The 16126-nt window shown below is 48.1% G+C and overlaps 1 protein-coding gene across 4 annotated transcripts; it reads right to left on the bottom strand.

Moving 5' to 3' along the window:
- Positions 1 to 1123: 1123 nt before the first annotated feature.
- Positions 1124 to 11714, bottom strand: PORCN (porcupine O-acyltransferase). 4 transcript variants are annotated; one of them, XM_005228158.4, is made up of 15 exons: positions 11580 to 11696; positions 10762 to 10935; positions 9397 to 9589; positions 9004 to 9047; positions 8423 to 8604; positions 8212 to 8342; positions 8079 to 8096; positions 6841 to 6855; positions 6618 to 6743; positions 6357 to 6457; positions 5234 to 5310; positions 5078 to 5141; positions 4867 to 4952; positions 3587 to 3697; positions 1124 to 1549 (listed from the first exon to the last, which is right to left on the bottom strand). In XM_005228158.4, exons 2-15 carry the CDS (start codon positions 10895 to 10897, stop codon positions 1448 to 1450), a joined length of 1386 nt encoding a protein of 461 aa, XP_005228215.1. In that variant the 5' UTR covers positions 10898 to 10935; positions 11580 to 11696; the 3' UTR covers positions 1124 to 1447. The 4 variants fall into 4 exon arrangements, with proteins under 4 accessions (XP_005228215.1, XP_005228216.1, XP_010820215.1 ...); XM_005228159.5 differs by lacking the exon at positions 8079 to 8096; XM_010821913.4 differs by lacking the exon at positions 11580 to 11696 and having other exon boundaries at positions 9397 to 10109; positions 10762 to 10846.
- Between the last annotated feature and the right edge of the window lie 4412 nt (positions 11715 to 16126).

Here is a 16126-nt window from a genome sequence, read left to right as displayed (position 1 = left end):
ACCTCTCACAGGTTCCGCCTTATGGAACTGGCCAATGGAGGAGCTGGAAAGGAGGCCCGTGCCGCTCTCAACCAATAGTTATTGTCTGTGTGCCGCCGACCCCGCCCTCGCGCGTGGTACCATTTTTGGTTGGTGGGCATTTTCAGCCAGAAGCCAATCTGTGGCAAGTCTTGGCTTGTTTCCCTTGTTTCCATCCCATCGGAAATCGGGTGTTTATCTGCTGTTGAATCAGCATTGCGTTGCACTTATTTGTAAAAGCAGAGCAACCAAAACTTTTCCCAGATCAACCTTCAATCCTAACCCCCCAAAATGGGCAAGGAAACGTAAAACAAATAAGTCCTGGTGGCTCAGCAGTAAAGCATCCACCTGCAATGCAGGAGACGTGGGTTCGATCCCTGGGTCGGGAAGATCCCCTGGAAAAGGGAATGGCAATCCACTCCAGTATTCTTGCCTGGGAAATCCCACGGACAGAGGAACCCGCGGGCTATAGTCCATGGGGTTGCAGAGAGTTGGATACAGCTAACAGGCAGATCAAATCTTACTGCTGCCTCCACCTCTCCCTCAGGCCATCTCCATCCGGACTTCAAGTCAGAACAACCAATCAAAACCCAAGCCCCTCAGCCTTGCTGGCCAATTGACATGGAGGCCCTCAAACCCTCTGTGCCAACTCTTAAGAGTGAATCAAAACTCCATAACTCTAACCCAGTGGGCACCCAGACTACTCAGTCAGTCTCCAGACCCAACCCAGGCCTTCTATCCAATTAGAATCCACACCCCTCAGTCCTAAGGACAAATAGGCATCAACTCTTCATAAGTCTTGCTTTTCCTCCACTGTCCCAGTCAGGGCAACCAGTTAGAATGGGAATTCCTCAGTTTTTCAGCCAATTGAAACAATTAGTATCAGGCCTCCCCCATATCCAGGTATCCAATCTGTCCTGGTCCCACTCACATCTAGCAGTACTATCCTCAGGCTCATCATTCAATCATGAAAGATAATAAATGAACTACAAACCAATCACAACCTCCCTCTTCATGGTTTCTAGCTTCCAAACCTTTATCCATGCTGTATCCCCTTCCTAATTCATTTCTATTCCCCACTGAGCAGTGAAGAAAGAGGCTTTTGTATATTTTCTACTTTTATTTGATAATAACAAACTGTATAAAAAGGGACAAGGAAGGCGGGGAGGCCCTGGATCTCCCCCTCTCTGCTTCCCCAAGCATCCCCCACCCCTAGGTCCCAGGAGAGACCACTCCCTTCCCGCCTTGTGGTGGGGTGGGGATTGACAGGCATGGAAACGGTGTGTGTGTGTGTGTTTGTGTATGGGTGTTGAGAGGGGTCAAGGATGGAGAGAGGGTCAAGAATTAGAGGGCCTTCCCTCATCACCCATCAGAGCTGGCACCCTGAGGAGGGGTCTTGAGGGAGCTTGTGATGGTCCACAGATGTGTCTCAGCCTATGAGACGGTAGAAGATCCAGCATCCAAAAGTGACCCAGTGACTGGCCCAGCTGAGCTCTGACCATTTGTGGACAGTGTATGCCATGCCGTAGCCCTGTGGGAAAGAGGTGATGGTTGGTCCCACTCAGCAAGAATAAAGATCTCAGGAAAACCCATCCTTTGCTCAAGGATGTTTCTGTGACTCCACTGCAACCCTGAGTGAGGCCCCAGAGAAGAGATTGAGTACATATGAAAGGTAAGCAGACTTAGTCTTTTTTCTTTTGTGTTTTCTCCTATTTTAAAAATTTAAATACGAGACAAGGCGATCCCACTCTCTGACCTGTACTCTCCCTTATATATAGAGTTCCTAGAAATTGAGTTTTTTAAAAGACAGACATTAGCAGAGGAGGTGAGTAGGCCATTTTCAGAAAAGGAAAAAAAATGAAATCGCTCTTAAACATATCAAAAGATACTCAGCCTCATGCATCATCCTTCCACTCAAACTGACAAACATATCTGTGAAGTGTGAGAGGCACTCTGTTATTGTTGTGACAAGCACGATCACACACTGCTGGTGGGAGGGTGAAAAGGTAACTTCTCCATTGCTATCAAGACTAGATCCTACAGTTCTGTCTGCTCCTCTGTGAATCCACATGGATGTGACGTTATTACTTGCTGTAGCATTACTTACAATAGAAAATGAGTGGAAAATCACCTGGGTGTTCACTGATAAGGGACAAACTATATTATATCACAATGGAAAAAATGAATGAGGATACTCTGTGTCTTTTTAAAAAAAATTATTTATTTGGCTGTGCCAGGTGTTGTGGTATGTGGGATCTAGTTCCCTGAATGGGGATCAAACCCAGGCCCATTGCATTGGGAGCTCAGGGTCTTAGCCACTGGACCAAGGAAGTCCCTTCTCTGTGTCTTAATGTGGGAAGTTTTCAGGAATTATGTGAAAAGAGCAACATGCAGCACAGTGTCATTCATGTGTTACCTTTAGGGTAAAAACCAGGGGGAGGGAATTAAAAATATTTTTTTATATCTGCTTATTATGCTTATATTTTAGAAGAATAGTTCAATACAATGAACAAAAATGGGTACCCATAAGAGGATGGAGGTAAGACGGTAGGAATAAGACTTTCCCCTGAATATCTTGTACACTGTTTGGTGTCTGAACCATGCGATATGCATTAACTATTTTTTTTTTAGCTGTGCCTTGAGGATTGCAGGACCTTAGTACCCTGACCAGGGATTGAACCTGGGCCTCAGCAGTGAAAGCGCCATGTGCTAACCACTGGACTGCCAGGGAATTTCCTGCATTAACTATTTTTTAAAGTTTTAATAAAAAACCAACAATTTTATTTAAAAAGAAGCAAAACCCAGATTTTACACATTCAACCTGAATGAAAAATCAAAAATTGTTTTTTAATGACAAAATATAAAACATAAAGTTTTATTTTCAATTAAAAATTGAACTAAGGGAATTCCTGGTAGTCCAGTGGTTAGGACTAGGTCCTTTCACTGTGGTGGCCCAGGGTTCAATTCCTGGTCAGGGAACTAAGATCCCGCAAGATGCCTGGTGTGGCAAAAAAAAAAAAAAAAAGAAGCAAAACCTGGATCCTGTTAGTGCCATATAAATAAACATTACTTTCAAATTGTTTTTCATTTAAAGAGGAGTAAAATCTGGAATGTGCACACTCTACCTGAATAAAAACAGTATATACATTTTAACATACACTTTTAAAGTAGAATCCAGGATTTGCACAATCAATATAAGTAAAACTATTTTTAACAAATTAAATAAATAAAACTTGCGAGTTCTACCTAAGTAACAATATGATGAAATAATTAACTTTTAAAAAAGGAAAACTCAGATTTTATATTCTATCTATAGAAAATAAATTTTATAAGTAAAATAAACATATTTTGCACACTTTATCCAAGTAAAAGACCCAACAGTATCAATCAACCAGAGGGACAATGGGAGAGAAGGACAAAGGAGCAGTGGTTACCCAAGCTGGAGACATTGGACACAAGGTCCTCATGCCTTGTCTTCCACACCTTTGTTCTTATGGTTCTGATGAGCAGGTAGCACATCCCTGGGTGACCCCCAGCCCAGGGTCCCCCCCTCCCCAGGCCACCTTACCTGTTCCTCTGTGGTGTCGTCCACATCAACATCAAACAGGGAGCCCAGGTAGGCTAGGTGGAAGATGGCCAGGGCCCCAAAGAACAGGTTTAAGGCTCGTACCCCCAGGCCCTGTGGAAGACAGATGGATAAGCCTGGCAGCTGGACCTAATCACTGTCCTCCAATCCCACCTGGGCAGCTGCTCCCTGGGAAACACTCTGCTGCTGCTGCTGCTGCTACGTTGCTTCAGTCATGTCTGACTCTTTGCAACCCCATGGACTGCAGCCTACCAGGCTCCTCCGTCCATGGGATTTCCCAGGCAAGAGTACTAGAGTGGGTTGCCATTGCCTTCTCCGAGGGAAACACTCTAGGCACAGGAATAAGGATGTCCAGGGCACCCCCTGCCAGAGTAGGAAAGAGATGGTTCTGAACCTCCTGGAGCTCAAGGGGTATCCAAGGATGAGGATACTGTTAGCTTGAGAATGTCCAAATTGGGGGAGATTCGAGCATTCAGGCAGAGGAGGAAGAATGATGGGTGGGGCTTTGAGTTGGGGGTTTATGGTGATAAACATTGGCTGGCTGGTTAGAGGCAAATCTGACATTCTCCATACTTCTTGTTGCCAAAAGAATGAGGAAAAAAAGACACAAACCAAAGCAAATCGCTACTATGACCTACAGGGCCCGCCTCTCCCTCTCTGACTTGCTCTGCTCAAGCCATCCTGGCCTCCTCACTATTCCTCAAATATTTCAGGCTCTCTCCCATCTCGGGGCCTTTACTCTGGTTGTTCCCTTTGCCCAAAATGCTCCCCTTCCTTACCTCCTTCAGTTAAAGAACTCAAAAGTCACTTCCCCACTTAAACTTGAAACCACTCATCCCTGATATTTCCCTCGCCCCTTCCCTTATGTATTTTCTCCTTGGCACTAATCACAACCTAACAAGCTACTACACTTAACTGACTTATTTTTTATTTACTGTCTCCCCTGTTAACATGTTTGTCCCAGAGGGCTGAAATTTTGGTTTATTTTGTTCATCACTGTGTCTCCAGCACCTAGAACAGTGCCAGGTACCAGGAGGTGCTCAACAAATGTTCATTGGGAAAATAAACGCTAGGTGGGTATACAGCAGTTGCTTGATACATTCTTATTAGAGAGATGGATGCCAGTGAATAGAGGTGAGGTTATGAACATGGTTCAGGACTGGAAGAGAAAGCTGGGCACCATGAGATAGATATAAGATGGAAAGAGAAATAATTTTTGAAGGGGGGAGTTGACCACAAGGCTGCCTAGGCTGAATCCTCACCAAGCGATGCTGGTGTGAACAGTCTGGTGGGCACCGTTTTGATAAGACGCAGGCACTGAGAATCCGAGCCAGGCGCTTTCGGAGAACTAGGGCAGATGCAGGGAAGGGGAAGGTAAGACTGTCAGGTTAGCCTCAGGTGACAGTGGTTCCAGCCCGCCACCAACCAACACCAGCCACCCACCCCATCTGTTGGGTTGGGTTCTGCACTCACCATGCTCCACGTAAGTGATAAATGCCAGGGACAGCAGTACTGCAGCCAGGTGGAAGCTGAAGCCCTGGGGTGGGGTTGGAGGCAGTGAGGTGAGTGAGCAGGAGGCCCCACCACCCCCACCCAGCTACCATCCTGATCCCACTCTGCTCTGCTCACGTGCAAGAGGGCGCTGGCTGCATAGGTGACCAGCACGGCTGAGAAGGTCCCCAGGTGGAGAGCATTCTTGAAAACATCTACGGGGTTGGGGAGAGGTGGGGCAAGAGTCTCCTAAGCTTTCCCCCTGCCCTTCCTGGGGGGCCATTAGGGCAGGGTGAGGATACCCACAACCTCTCAGGGCCCCCAGGATGAAGTCTCTCTATAATGGCCTCCAATTTCACATTATCTAAAACTTAGCTCCTGATTATCCCTCCCAACCTTTCCAAGTGTGGCCAATGTCAACTAAACCCTTCCAATGTCAACTAAACCCTTCCAATTCATCAGGACCAAAAGCCTCACTATCACCTTTGATCTGCTCCTCCCCTGACTCTCATAACCAAACTCTTAGCATATTCTGTCAGTTCCAGCTTTGGAGTTTATCCAGAATTTCACTTCTCCATTTCCACTGCTGCCCTCCTCAACACCCCGTCTTTCCTCACAATAGCCAGAGGATCCTGTTACAACAGGCCAAGGCAGCCCGTGGCCCTCCTCTGCTCATACCCCTGCTCTGTCTCTTTCAGAGAAAAAGCCAAAGTCCTCCCTGTGGGCAGAGACACCCTATAGGACCAGGCTCTGTCACCTCTTAGACCTCACCTCCTGCCACTCATCCCCTTGCTCCCTCTGCTCCAGCCCTACTGGTCTCCTCACTGTGCCTCAAATGTGCCAGGTATACACCTGCGTCAGGGCCTGTGCACTGCTGTTCCTGCCATCTGTTACATTTCTCCCATACATATTTGCATTGATTCTTTCTCACCTCTAGGTGTTTGCTCAGACTAGCTCCTCAGGGAGACTTGCTCTGGTTGATTTATTTAAAATTGCATCCACTCCCACCCACACACCCCTAACACTCCCAGATCATCTTCACCTTCTCTCTATTTTTCTTACCACAGCACATATCACCACCTGAACTACTGTGTCTTTTTTAAAATTATACTGCTCCCCCCAACAAAAATGTCAACTCCACAAGGACAGAAGTTGTTTGGGAGGTTTTTTTGGTCCCTACTATCTTCAACTTGTTGTATGAATGTGAAAAGGGGTGTGGGTTGACTGCCAACCCTCTTGGAGTTATGACTTTGTGACTCACAGTTATTTAGCCAATAAGACATGGGCAGGTTCCAGCTTGTGACAACTTCCACCATGGACCGGGGCAGCTCCACATTCAGTGGCTTAGAGACTGTCAGGTCCCTGTGGGCAAAAGAGACATGCAAACTTATTTGGGATTTAACCCACCTGAGAGTCACACTTTTGTTCTTAGTTGTTCCCTCCCCTGGGAGCATCCCCCCTCCTCCCTGATGCTCCTCTAGGCAGCACCCTGTGGGAGATGGAGCCCCCCAGCCCTCCCCACCATTCCAGGTGATCCTTCTCCTCGGTGAAGCCGGCCCCCGCCAACGTGGCCGTGGCTTCGGACAGAAAGCCCACAAAGTAGTTGCTGAAGTGGAAGGAGACAGCACTCTCGTAGGCTCGCAGCCACCTGGGGGAAAAGGAGCCAGAGAGAGAGGCATCATGCCCAGGTCCAGGCGTGACACCCCCCAATTGCCAGCATCCCTGGCCCCACTCCGTAGACTCACCTTACCATGGTGCCCCTAGGGGTCAGGAAGGCAGCAGAGAAGAAAGGAAAGAGAGTCAGAGAGGCCCTGGAAGCTGGTCTGAGTTGTTCATCGACAAGACAGACAGAAACATGGCAGCAAAAGAGGTGACAGTCATGCTATAATAGTCACACACATCCATCCTTCCATGCTCTGTTGGTTAGTTTCAGGTGGCTCAAATTGATGTGTGAGCTGCTCTATGATATGACATGGTCCCACGGCTTCACCTGGCCAGACATCCAGACCCAGCCACTGTTAGAGGCTGATCTCACAGCTACATGGGCAGACACACATACTATCAGACTCCCAGCTCTCTGACCAGATTCAGTGACCATAAGACACATAGAAGTCCTTTAGTTAGGCTCAGAGATCATCAAGCACCCAGTTATGTACACGTACACAATTCTACACTTGAGACAGTCATCCTGTCAGTTGTACAATCAGACATGGTCAAAGACAGGAAACATCTTCCACTGGAAAAAGCGTAGGTTCTGGATTCAGGCCTGGGATTAATGTCTGGCTGTAGTTGGGTGACAGTGGGCAAGTCATCCCACCTTTCAGAGCCTCATTCAGCATCAGACACAATCAGCAGCCAGTAAGGAGAGGAGAAGTTCATGTAATCAAAGAGCTGGATGAAATCCTAGTCACACCAGGGGTGGATGGTCAGTCCTGCCCCTCCGTTGAACAATACTGAAGAGCCAGAGAAGGCAGATCCATAGGCAGAATCATCACAGACACACACACAACATGCCACAGATCCATTCCCAGCCACAGTTAGAGACAAGCCAGGTTTAGCCTATCTAGTGACAGCTACATGCTCCCATCACAGACAACCGCATAGCCAGCCAGCCAGCCAGAACTCCAGTCCCACACAAGGAGTCCCTGGCTGACAGGCAGAAACCCACACACACCTCTAGCCAGTGTCACAGACAGGTCAGCATCGCCAACCGACACATATCTGTTACTCTCTATTGCACTCATATAACTTGCTTCTAATGGTGGAATAGCAGAACAGATGGACAGACAGGTACAGTATGTAATGGAGTATCTACTGAGTTATAGGGCCAATCATGGTCAAACCAAAGCCTCAGACAAACACTCAGTCTCTGTCTAGTCACTGGGTAGATGATCAGTCTCAGACTCACAGAACCAATCAGTTACAGACTATGCCCCCACACCCAAGTCAGCCCCACTTGCCCTCAGCACCTGCCCTCATTTACCTGACTTTGCGTTTCTTGCTGTAGTAACAGAAGACAGATAGAAGCATTAAGAGACAAGCTTAGAGCTGGGGAGACCCCAGGTCCCTCCCCAACCCCCTCACTGCCGGGCAGAGGCCTCGAAGGCTGTGCTCACTTGCGAAGGAGGCGGTCACCATCAAGGGGAATGAAGTACGGGAAGAGGTAGGGCCCCACACAGGTGGACAGCACAAGGCACAGCAGGGCCAGCGCCAGGCTCCGGGCCACCTTCTGCAGCCATCGGCGGCTCTATGGGGATCAAGGCTCCATGAACACTGCCTCATGGTGGCTCCCACGGTCCCTGCCCACCTGTCTACCCAGGGCCTCACCAGCGGGTGACCTTGGACGGCCTGTAGGTAGCTGTGGAAGGATATCCAGGGCCCGAACACGATGGTGCCCACGAAGTAGAGGTAGCCCATGAACTCCACAGGTGAGGGCACTGCGCCCACCTCGCCCCTGTCCAGGTCGAAGCCCAGAGACACCGCCTTCATGGCCACGATCATCTGGGCCCCTACATGTGGTGCCCATGGTCAAGTGGATGAGAAGAGAGCAGGTAGCCATGGGGGGATGTGGGGATCACCAGGTTGAAAGGCGGTAGGAAAGAAGAGTGCAAGGGTGGAGAGTGGGCACAGGGTCAGACAGGCAGTTGAGCAGGTGGGCCCAGGACTGGCAGATGTTCTGACTCTATGGAGAGTCAGGCACGGACATGAGATGGGACAGACAGATGGGGTGGGGGAAGAGGCATGGTAGAGAGAAACACAGACGTGAGGGGAGTCTGAGGGCTGCGTGTCCAGTGAGCTAGGCAGATGAGGGAGAAGCATGGGGAAGGAAAGAGACAGGGTGGGGGGATTTAGGAGAGGTGGAGTGGGGCTGGAGGGCTGGGGCGGGGGACAGAGCCAGGGCTGCCTACCTCGCATCTTGTGCCATGTCACGGTATCCACCATGTGCATCTCACTGAGGAAAAAGGTGGTGATCTTGGCCCTATGACTCCCCTGGCCTCAGACACCGCAAAGGGGGGAAAACCAAGGTGCAGAGACAGCGTATTTTCCCTGCCCTGCACAACCTCATGGAGGAAGAGTTCTCCAGGGCTCCCTCCTCCAGGGGGAGCTCAAGTGCCACCTGTCCAGGGTAGCCCTCTGGAAAGAACAAGCCTCCCAGATTTCCACCACCTCCAGAAACATCCTATGCCCTCCCTGTCCTGGACAGTCTCATGAGGGGTGCCCTGGGGACCCACCCACCCCCACCCACCCACCCCCACCCACTCTTCTGCTGATGGTACAGGGATGAAGACTCACGCCCATACCCCATAAGCAGGTAGATGAGGATGGTGACGGAGAGGAAGACACCCCGATGGGAAGAATGTCGGCAGAGGAACAGGACGAGGTAGCACAGGAGGCTGAGCAGCACGACCCAAACCATGTGCAGCTGGAAGAAGTGGTAGAGGCTGAAGAAGCCACCTGCCACGGTGCTTGCATGCTTCAGGTAGGATGGCAACCCTTTGGGTGAAAGAAAGAGAGAACATGATAGGGAACTAGAGGAGGGTTGGTAGAAGGACAACCTGGGCAGAGTTCACAGCTCAGGCAAAGGCTTAGAGGTTGGAATGTGGTGGGATTGCAGGTGACACAAAGCAGGTTTTGGGGAGCTGGGGAGGCGGCTTGGGTTTAAAGAAAAGAGACATCTATAAAGGTCATTTTGGGAACCCTGGAGGAAATCTGAATAACTTATATTGGATAACACTATAGCATTGAGATTAAATTTCCTGAGGGGTGATGCTTTAGGCTATGGTTGTGGGGGGAAGATGTCCTTATTCTTGGGGGACACATGCAAGAGGATTTGGGGTGAAGTGTCAGCAGGTTATTCAAGTGATTCAGGAAGATGATCGAGCGATTGATAGAGCGAGCTAATGTGGCAGGATGTTGACAGTTGGAGAATCAGGTGATGCGTATATGAGTGTTCATTGTACTATTCTTTCAACTTAGCTTTGCAGTAACTTTGAAATTTTTCAAAATGATAAACCTGGGGAAAAATAAAACATCCATTTAAGATAAAAGAACAAGAAAAAAGAACGTGTAGAACTTCTGAGTCTCAGATTTCCAAAATTCTCAGCATCCTATAGGAACCTTGGGGACTTGGAATCTTATCTTTTAGATAAAGGCATGCCCCGGTTTGTGGAAACATTTCAGAATCTTAGAATCCAGAAATCTTATTATGATTCTAGAAATCCAGAATGCCAGCACTTTGGAAGCATAGAATGTGAGAATTTCAACATGTCAGAATCCCCAAACCCTGTGACATGGTACTTTGGGATACATGGTACTTTCCATAGCCCTGTGACATGTGCATTTCAGAATTTTATAACCTTGGGATGTAGGCATTTCAAGACCCCAAGATTTAAGAACCTCAGCTTTCAAGAGTCCCAGAACCCAGGGATACTGAAAGGCATGGTTTGGCATGGCAGGATGAGACTTGGTGTGATGTAGCATGGGGTGGCCAGGTTAGTAGGATGTGGGGTGGTAGAGTGGGGCTTAGCCTGGTGTGATGTGGTAGGCTGGACACATAGGAGCCTGGTTTGGCAAGATATGGCAGAATAAAGTGGGCCTTGGTATGGATAAATGTTGCAGGTGTGATATGGCTTGGCATGGTGGCCCATGGTGGGGCAGGCACTTACCAAGCCTCCAGAGGAGGCGGCAGGCGAGGCAGATGGCAAGGAGCAACCAGATCTGGTCAAGGCCCTGCTGGGCAGTAGGCAGGAGACAGCCCTGCAGCAGCTGCTGGAAAAATTCCTGGCGGCTGAAGGTGGCCATTGCGGACCCCCAACGAATGGATGGACAGATGGATAGACCTGCCAAAGGAGAGACACAGAGGAGGCTAGCTGGGATGTCCATGGGGCAGAGATGATGCTCAAGGGACGGATTTGAGCACTCAGATTTCAGTTTAGGGTATGGCGGGGGGAGGGTGCGAGTGTCAGGTACATCAGACTGAGCCGCCAACTGTGTGTGTATGTGTGTGTGTGGGGGGGGGGGTGTCCCGGGTGCCCATACATAGCCTGTGACCTGAGGTGAATGAAGGATCTGTGTTCTTGTACGCTGGGAACAGTCCGGGTCCGATGGTGATTGAATGGTGTACATTCTAGGCCTGTATATCAAATTGAAGGGCTCCCTGGTTTGAAAGGTAGAGTCACACTGTGTGGAGGGCAGAGCGGGAGATCCTGTGACACTCGGGGACCGTGTGCATCTCTCCTTGAACGGAGGTGGGGGGTGTCCTGTATCCCCCGCGCGCCCCATCCCACCCCCACCCGGCCGCCAACAAAGCCCTTCCCAGCCCCGGGGGCTGCAGGGAGGTGGAGATGGCGGTAAGGGACACGGCAGAAGGGGGAGTTGGAAAGGTGATGGAGAAGGGGCCCTAGCATACGCACTGCAGACCCGCAAGAGGAGGCCGACTCAGGATGCAAGCTGGAGAGCCGAGCGTGCACCACCGGGGACCTACCTGGCAGTAAGGAAGCTGCGGTCCAAGGGGCTGGGGACGTGCCGCCGCCGCGTCGTCGCTGCCTCCTCCCGGCAGCCTCCCCCGCAGGCCGCAAGGCCGGGACCAGCTGCAGCTCTCAGGGCGGCGCGGTGAGCGGGCCCTTTAAATCCCGGGCCGGTCCGGTCGGCCAATAAGAGAACGGGAGCGGGGCGGGGACGAAGGAGGAGGGGAGCGGGAGGATTGAGGGAAGGAGCTGGAGGTTGAGTGGAGCCGGGCGCGGAGGACGTAGGAGAGCGGAACGTTGGCTCCTGCAACTTTCCGACCTTTTAGTGTGCCAGTCCCTAAAGGGTCGCGTCGGGAGGTCTTCTGACCATCCAAGAAGAAACCGTCCAATCACCAAATTCCTAAACCGTGGAAGCCAAGATGGGAAAGATGGGGGAGGGAGGAGAGAAAGCCCGTTCCTCCACTCATCCGCCTCGCCCCTGAAACTGCCCACCCGCGCACGTCTTCGTGACACTGTTATGCCCCCGTTTCACAGATGGGAAAATAAACCGAGCTCTCTCCTTACCCATCCTTTGAGGGAACTATGGGAATTTCCAACCCTCCCCACCATCAGAGACCGGCCAGAAACACAAGTACTGACTGTGTCACCTGGGAGCACGAATTAGGCGCCTAGGCTTTCCCCTAGGGACTCCCAGTGAGCACTTAGCTTGTCACTGAGAACTGATTTGCAGGTTGACTTCCCCACCAGACTCACTCCTGCATTGAGGGTGACCCCAGCAACTACTGAGTGTTTCCTATGAACCAGGAGGCTAGTACAGAGCACCGATTTCCCGGTGGCTCAGCGGTAAAGAATCCGCCTGCAATGCAGGAGACATAGGAGACGCGGGTTCGATCCCTGGGTGGGGAAGATCTCCTGGAGAAGGAAATGGCAACCCACTCCAGTATTCTTGCCTGAAAAATCCCATGGACAGACGAGCCTGGTGGACTTCAGTCCATGGGCTCCTAAAGAGTCAGACATGACTTGGTGACTAACTTAACAGTGTCCCCAACAATGGTTTGAATTTGGGCTCTATCTGCACCAACTCTGAGGATTTATGAAGCATAAATCTGATTAAGGGCCTTTTTCCAAAGGAGCATTTATTGGGCACGAATTGCAAATTTAGCTATCAAGTGGAAGGAAGAAGAAAGCTAAAGTCAAGCTGGACCCCACCCTGGCCTGAGGAGCTAAATCAAACAGGTTCTAATCAGATTAATGCCTGCCTGTATGGAGCTGGGCAAGCCATGCCCATTCCCCAGGCTTCAATGTCCCTTTCTGTTAAACAAAATAGTGGGATTAGCAGTTATTTACTTGGAAATACCGATGGCAATTGGAAAAAAAAAGTATGTCTCCTCTCTTTAAAAAATGTTAACATAACGTTAAATAGAGTTTAAACACATAACATATATTACAAGTAAAAAGTATTTAACAGTTGATCCTTGAACAGCACAGGTTTGAACTGTGTGGTCCACTGATAGGTGGGTGTTTTAAATCCTGGGGTGTGGAGGAACCATGGGTATGGAGGGCCAACTATGAATTATACACAGATTAAACTCCTCCCACTTGTTCAGTGGTCAACTGTAATGAATAATTACACAGGCCAGGTGCAGAATTATTAATTCCTTTCCTTAACAGCAGAATACAGGCCATAAATTTTGTGAATTGGACTTCATTCTAATTTTTTCCTCAGTTTTCAAACATACTCAAGTCAACAGTGACCCACAGCACAAGCAAGAACTATTTCCTTGTTTGCAAGACCTGGCATTTAAAACTGGAAGATCCTCACTATGCGTATCCTGAGCATCACAGACTTGATTGTTTCCATCTAGTCTTTTGATGTATGTGACAAAGAACCAGTCTCTAGATTCTAGGAGATATAAAGGGCATCTACAAATCAATAAGAAAAGGACAAACAACGCACTAGAAAATGGACAGTAGACATGAATAGGTAATTCAGAGAAGACACCTGAAATGGCCAATATGTATAATATATGAATAGATAACTGAATCTTTTTAGCTATCAAGGAACTGTAAAATTAAAACAACAGGTATGATTTCATATCTGCTAGATGTGATGTTTTATATTTTTACCACTGGAACTTAGTAGAGAGTGGACACTCATTAAATATTTCTCAGACTTTGTAAACTGTATAGTCATTATGGGTTATGGGTTCTAGGACATTTTTAATGGTCTCCCTGTAATTAAAGAGATGAAAATTAAACAAAGAGATCTCATTCTTTGCTTATTGTTGTTGTTCAGTCACCCAGTCGTGTCTGACTCTTTGTGACCCCACGGACTGCAGCATGCCAGGCCTTTCTGTCCCTCACCATCTCCCGAAGTTTGCCCAAGTTCATGTCCATTGCATCCTTGATGCCATCCAGCCATCTCATCCTCTGATGCCCTCTTCTCCTTCTGCCCCAGCAGCATGGACTTTTCCAATGAGTTAGATGTTCGCATCAGATGACCAAAATACTGGAGTTTCAACGTCAGCATCAGTCCTTCCAATGAGTATGCAGGGTTGATTTCCCTTAAGATTGACTGGTTTGATCTCCTTGCTGTCCAAGGGGCTCTTAGGAGTCTTCTCCAGAACCGCAGTTCAAAAGTATCAATTCTTCAGTGCTGAGCCTTCTTGATGGTCCAACGCTCACATCCGTATTTGACTACTAGAAAAACCATAGCTTTGACTATAAAGGTCCGTAAGTGGGTAATTTTTCTTTTAATTAATTGTCCTCTCAAGCCAGTCACCTCTTTTGGTGGGATCCAAAGGCATCAATTTTTCAGTGCTCTGCCTTCTTTGCAGTCTAGTTCTCATAACCTTAGCTTATTAGATTGGCAAAAACAAAAAAATTGCCAAGCTTCAGAATAATACCATTTTTTTCCTCTCTCTCCTTCTCTTTTTCTGTCTGTATCTATCTATAATTTTTTCTAAAGTATTTGATCATAGTTGCAGATGTGATGCCCCTTCAATTAAATTCAGTATGAATTTTCTAAAACAAAGACGTTTTCTTACGTTCTTACCAGCAGAGTATGAGGGTTTCGATTTCTCCACATCTTCTCAAGCACTGTGTTATCTGACTCTTTTGGGTCTAGCCATCCTAGTGGGTGTGCTGATACTGTTGTTTTATAGGAAAAGGAAATCCTGGGTCACGAGCTGCCTTCCTTTATCAGGTCTTTTGGATTTCTTCCAATCTGGAACAACATCTTGCTCTTCCATTAACTGACACGATCTTGATGTTTTTGAAGAGCATAGGTCAGTGCTTTGGAAGAATGTCCTTAAATTTGGGTTTATCTGCTGTTATTTCAAGATTAAATTTGGATTATGCATTTTTGGCAGGAATTCCACAGCAGTGACGCTGTGTTCTCCTCAGTGTCTCCAGAATCACAAAGTATTTGTTAATTCATTTAATTAATACCAACTCAGACATGTTGGTATTAATTTTGATCATTCAATTAAGATGCTGTCTTCCAGGTTTCTCCAACGAAATGTACTCTTTCTCCTTTGTAATTAACATTAAGAAGTATCTTGTAGGGATATACTTTGAGATTATGTATCTCTCCTATTTTTCCTCAGAACTTCCACTCACCAATTTAGCATCCATTGGTGATTCTTGCCTGAAGCAATTAGTATTATGATGGTGGCACTACAGATGGTGACTGCAGCCATGAAATTAAAAGACGCTTACTCCTTGGAAGGAAAGTTATGACCAACCTAGATAGCATATTCAAAAGCAGAGACATTACTTTGCCAACAAAGGTTCGTCTAGTCAAGGCTATGGTTTTTCCTGTGGTCATGTATGGATGTGATAGTTGGACTGTGAAGAAGGCTGAGCGCCGAAGAATTGGTGCTTTTGAACTGTGGTGTTGGAGAAGACTCTTGAGAGTCCCTTGGACTGCAAGGAGATCCAACCAGTCCATTCTGAAGGAGATCAGCCCTGGGATTTCTTTGGAAGGAATGATGCTAAAGCTGAAGCTCCAGTACTTTGGCCACCTCATGCAAAGAGTTGACTCATTGGAAAAGACTCTGATGCTGGGGGGGGATTGGGGGCAAGAGGAGAAGGGGACGACAGAGGATGAGATGGCTGGATGGCATCACGGACTCAATGGATGTGAGTCTGAGTGAACTCCGGGAGTTGGTGATGGACAGGGAGGCCTGGTGTGCTGCGATTCATGGGGTCACAAAGAGTCAGACACGACTGAGTGACTAATTTGATCTGATCTGATATGATGATTTTCTTTTATTAATACATGTATAGCCAGTCCCAAAGAAAGGCAATGCCAAAGAATGTTCAAACTACTGCACAATTGTGCTCATTTCACATACTAGCAAGGTAATGCTCAAAATCCTTCAGGCTAGGTTTCAATAGTACATGAACCGAGAACTTCCAGATGTACAAGCTGGATTTAGAAAAGGCAGAGGGACCAGAGATCAAATTGCCAGCATTCATTGGATCATAGCAAAAGCAAAGGAATTCCAGAAAAACATCTACTTCTGCTTCATTGACTATGCTAAAGCCTTTGATTGTGTAG

This window comes from Bos taurus, chromosome X, assembly GCF_002263795.3.
Source record: "Bos taurus isolate L1 Dominette 01449 registration number 42190680 breed Hereford chromosome X, ARS-UCD2.0, whole genome shotgun sequence".
NCBI lineage: Eukaryota > Metazoa > Chordata > Mammalia > Artiodactyla > Bovidae > Bos > Bos taurus.
This window is presented reverse-complemented; position numbering and strand designations above follow the sequence as displayed.

Bases quoted from the DNA above. Each gene is read 5' to 3' on its own strand.
- PORCN (XM_005228158.4), bottom strand. From the start codon at position 10,897: ATGGCCACCTTCAGCCGCCAGGAATTTTTCCAGCAGCTGCTGCAGGGC. The intron at 9,048-9,396 runs GTATGGGCGTGA...CTTTTTCCTCAG, and splicing joins CTCATCTACCTGCTTATGGG to TGAGATGCACATGGTGGATA. The intron at 8,605-9,003 runs GTAGGCAGCCCT...CACCACATGTAG, and splicing joins GACATGGCACAAGATGCGAG to GGGCCCAGATGATCGTGGCC.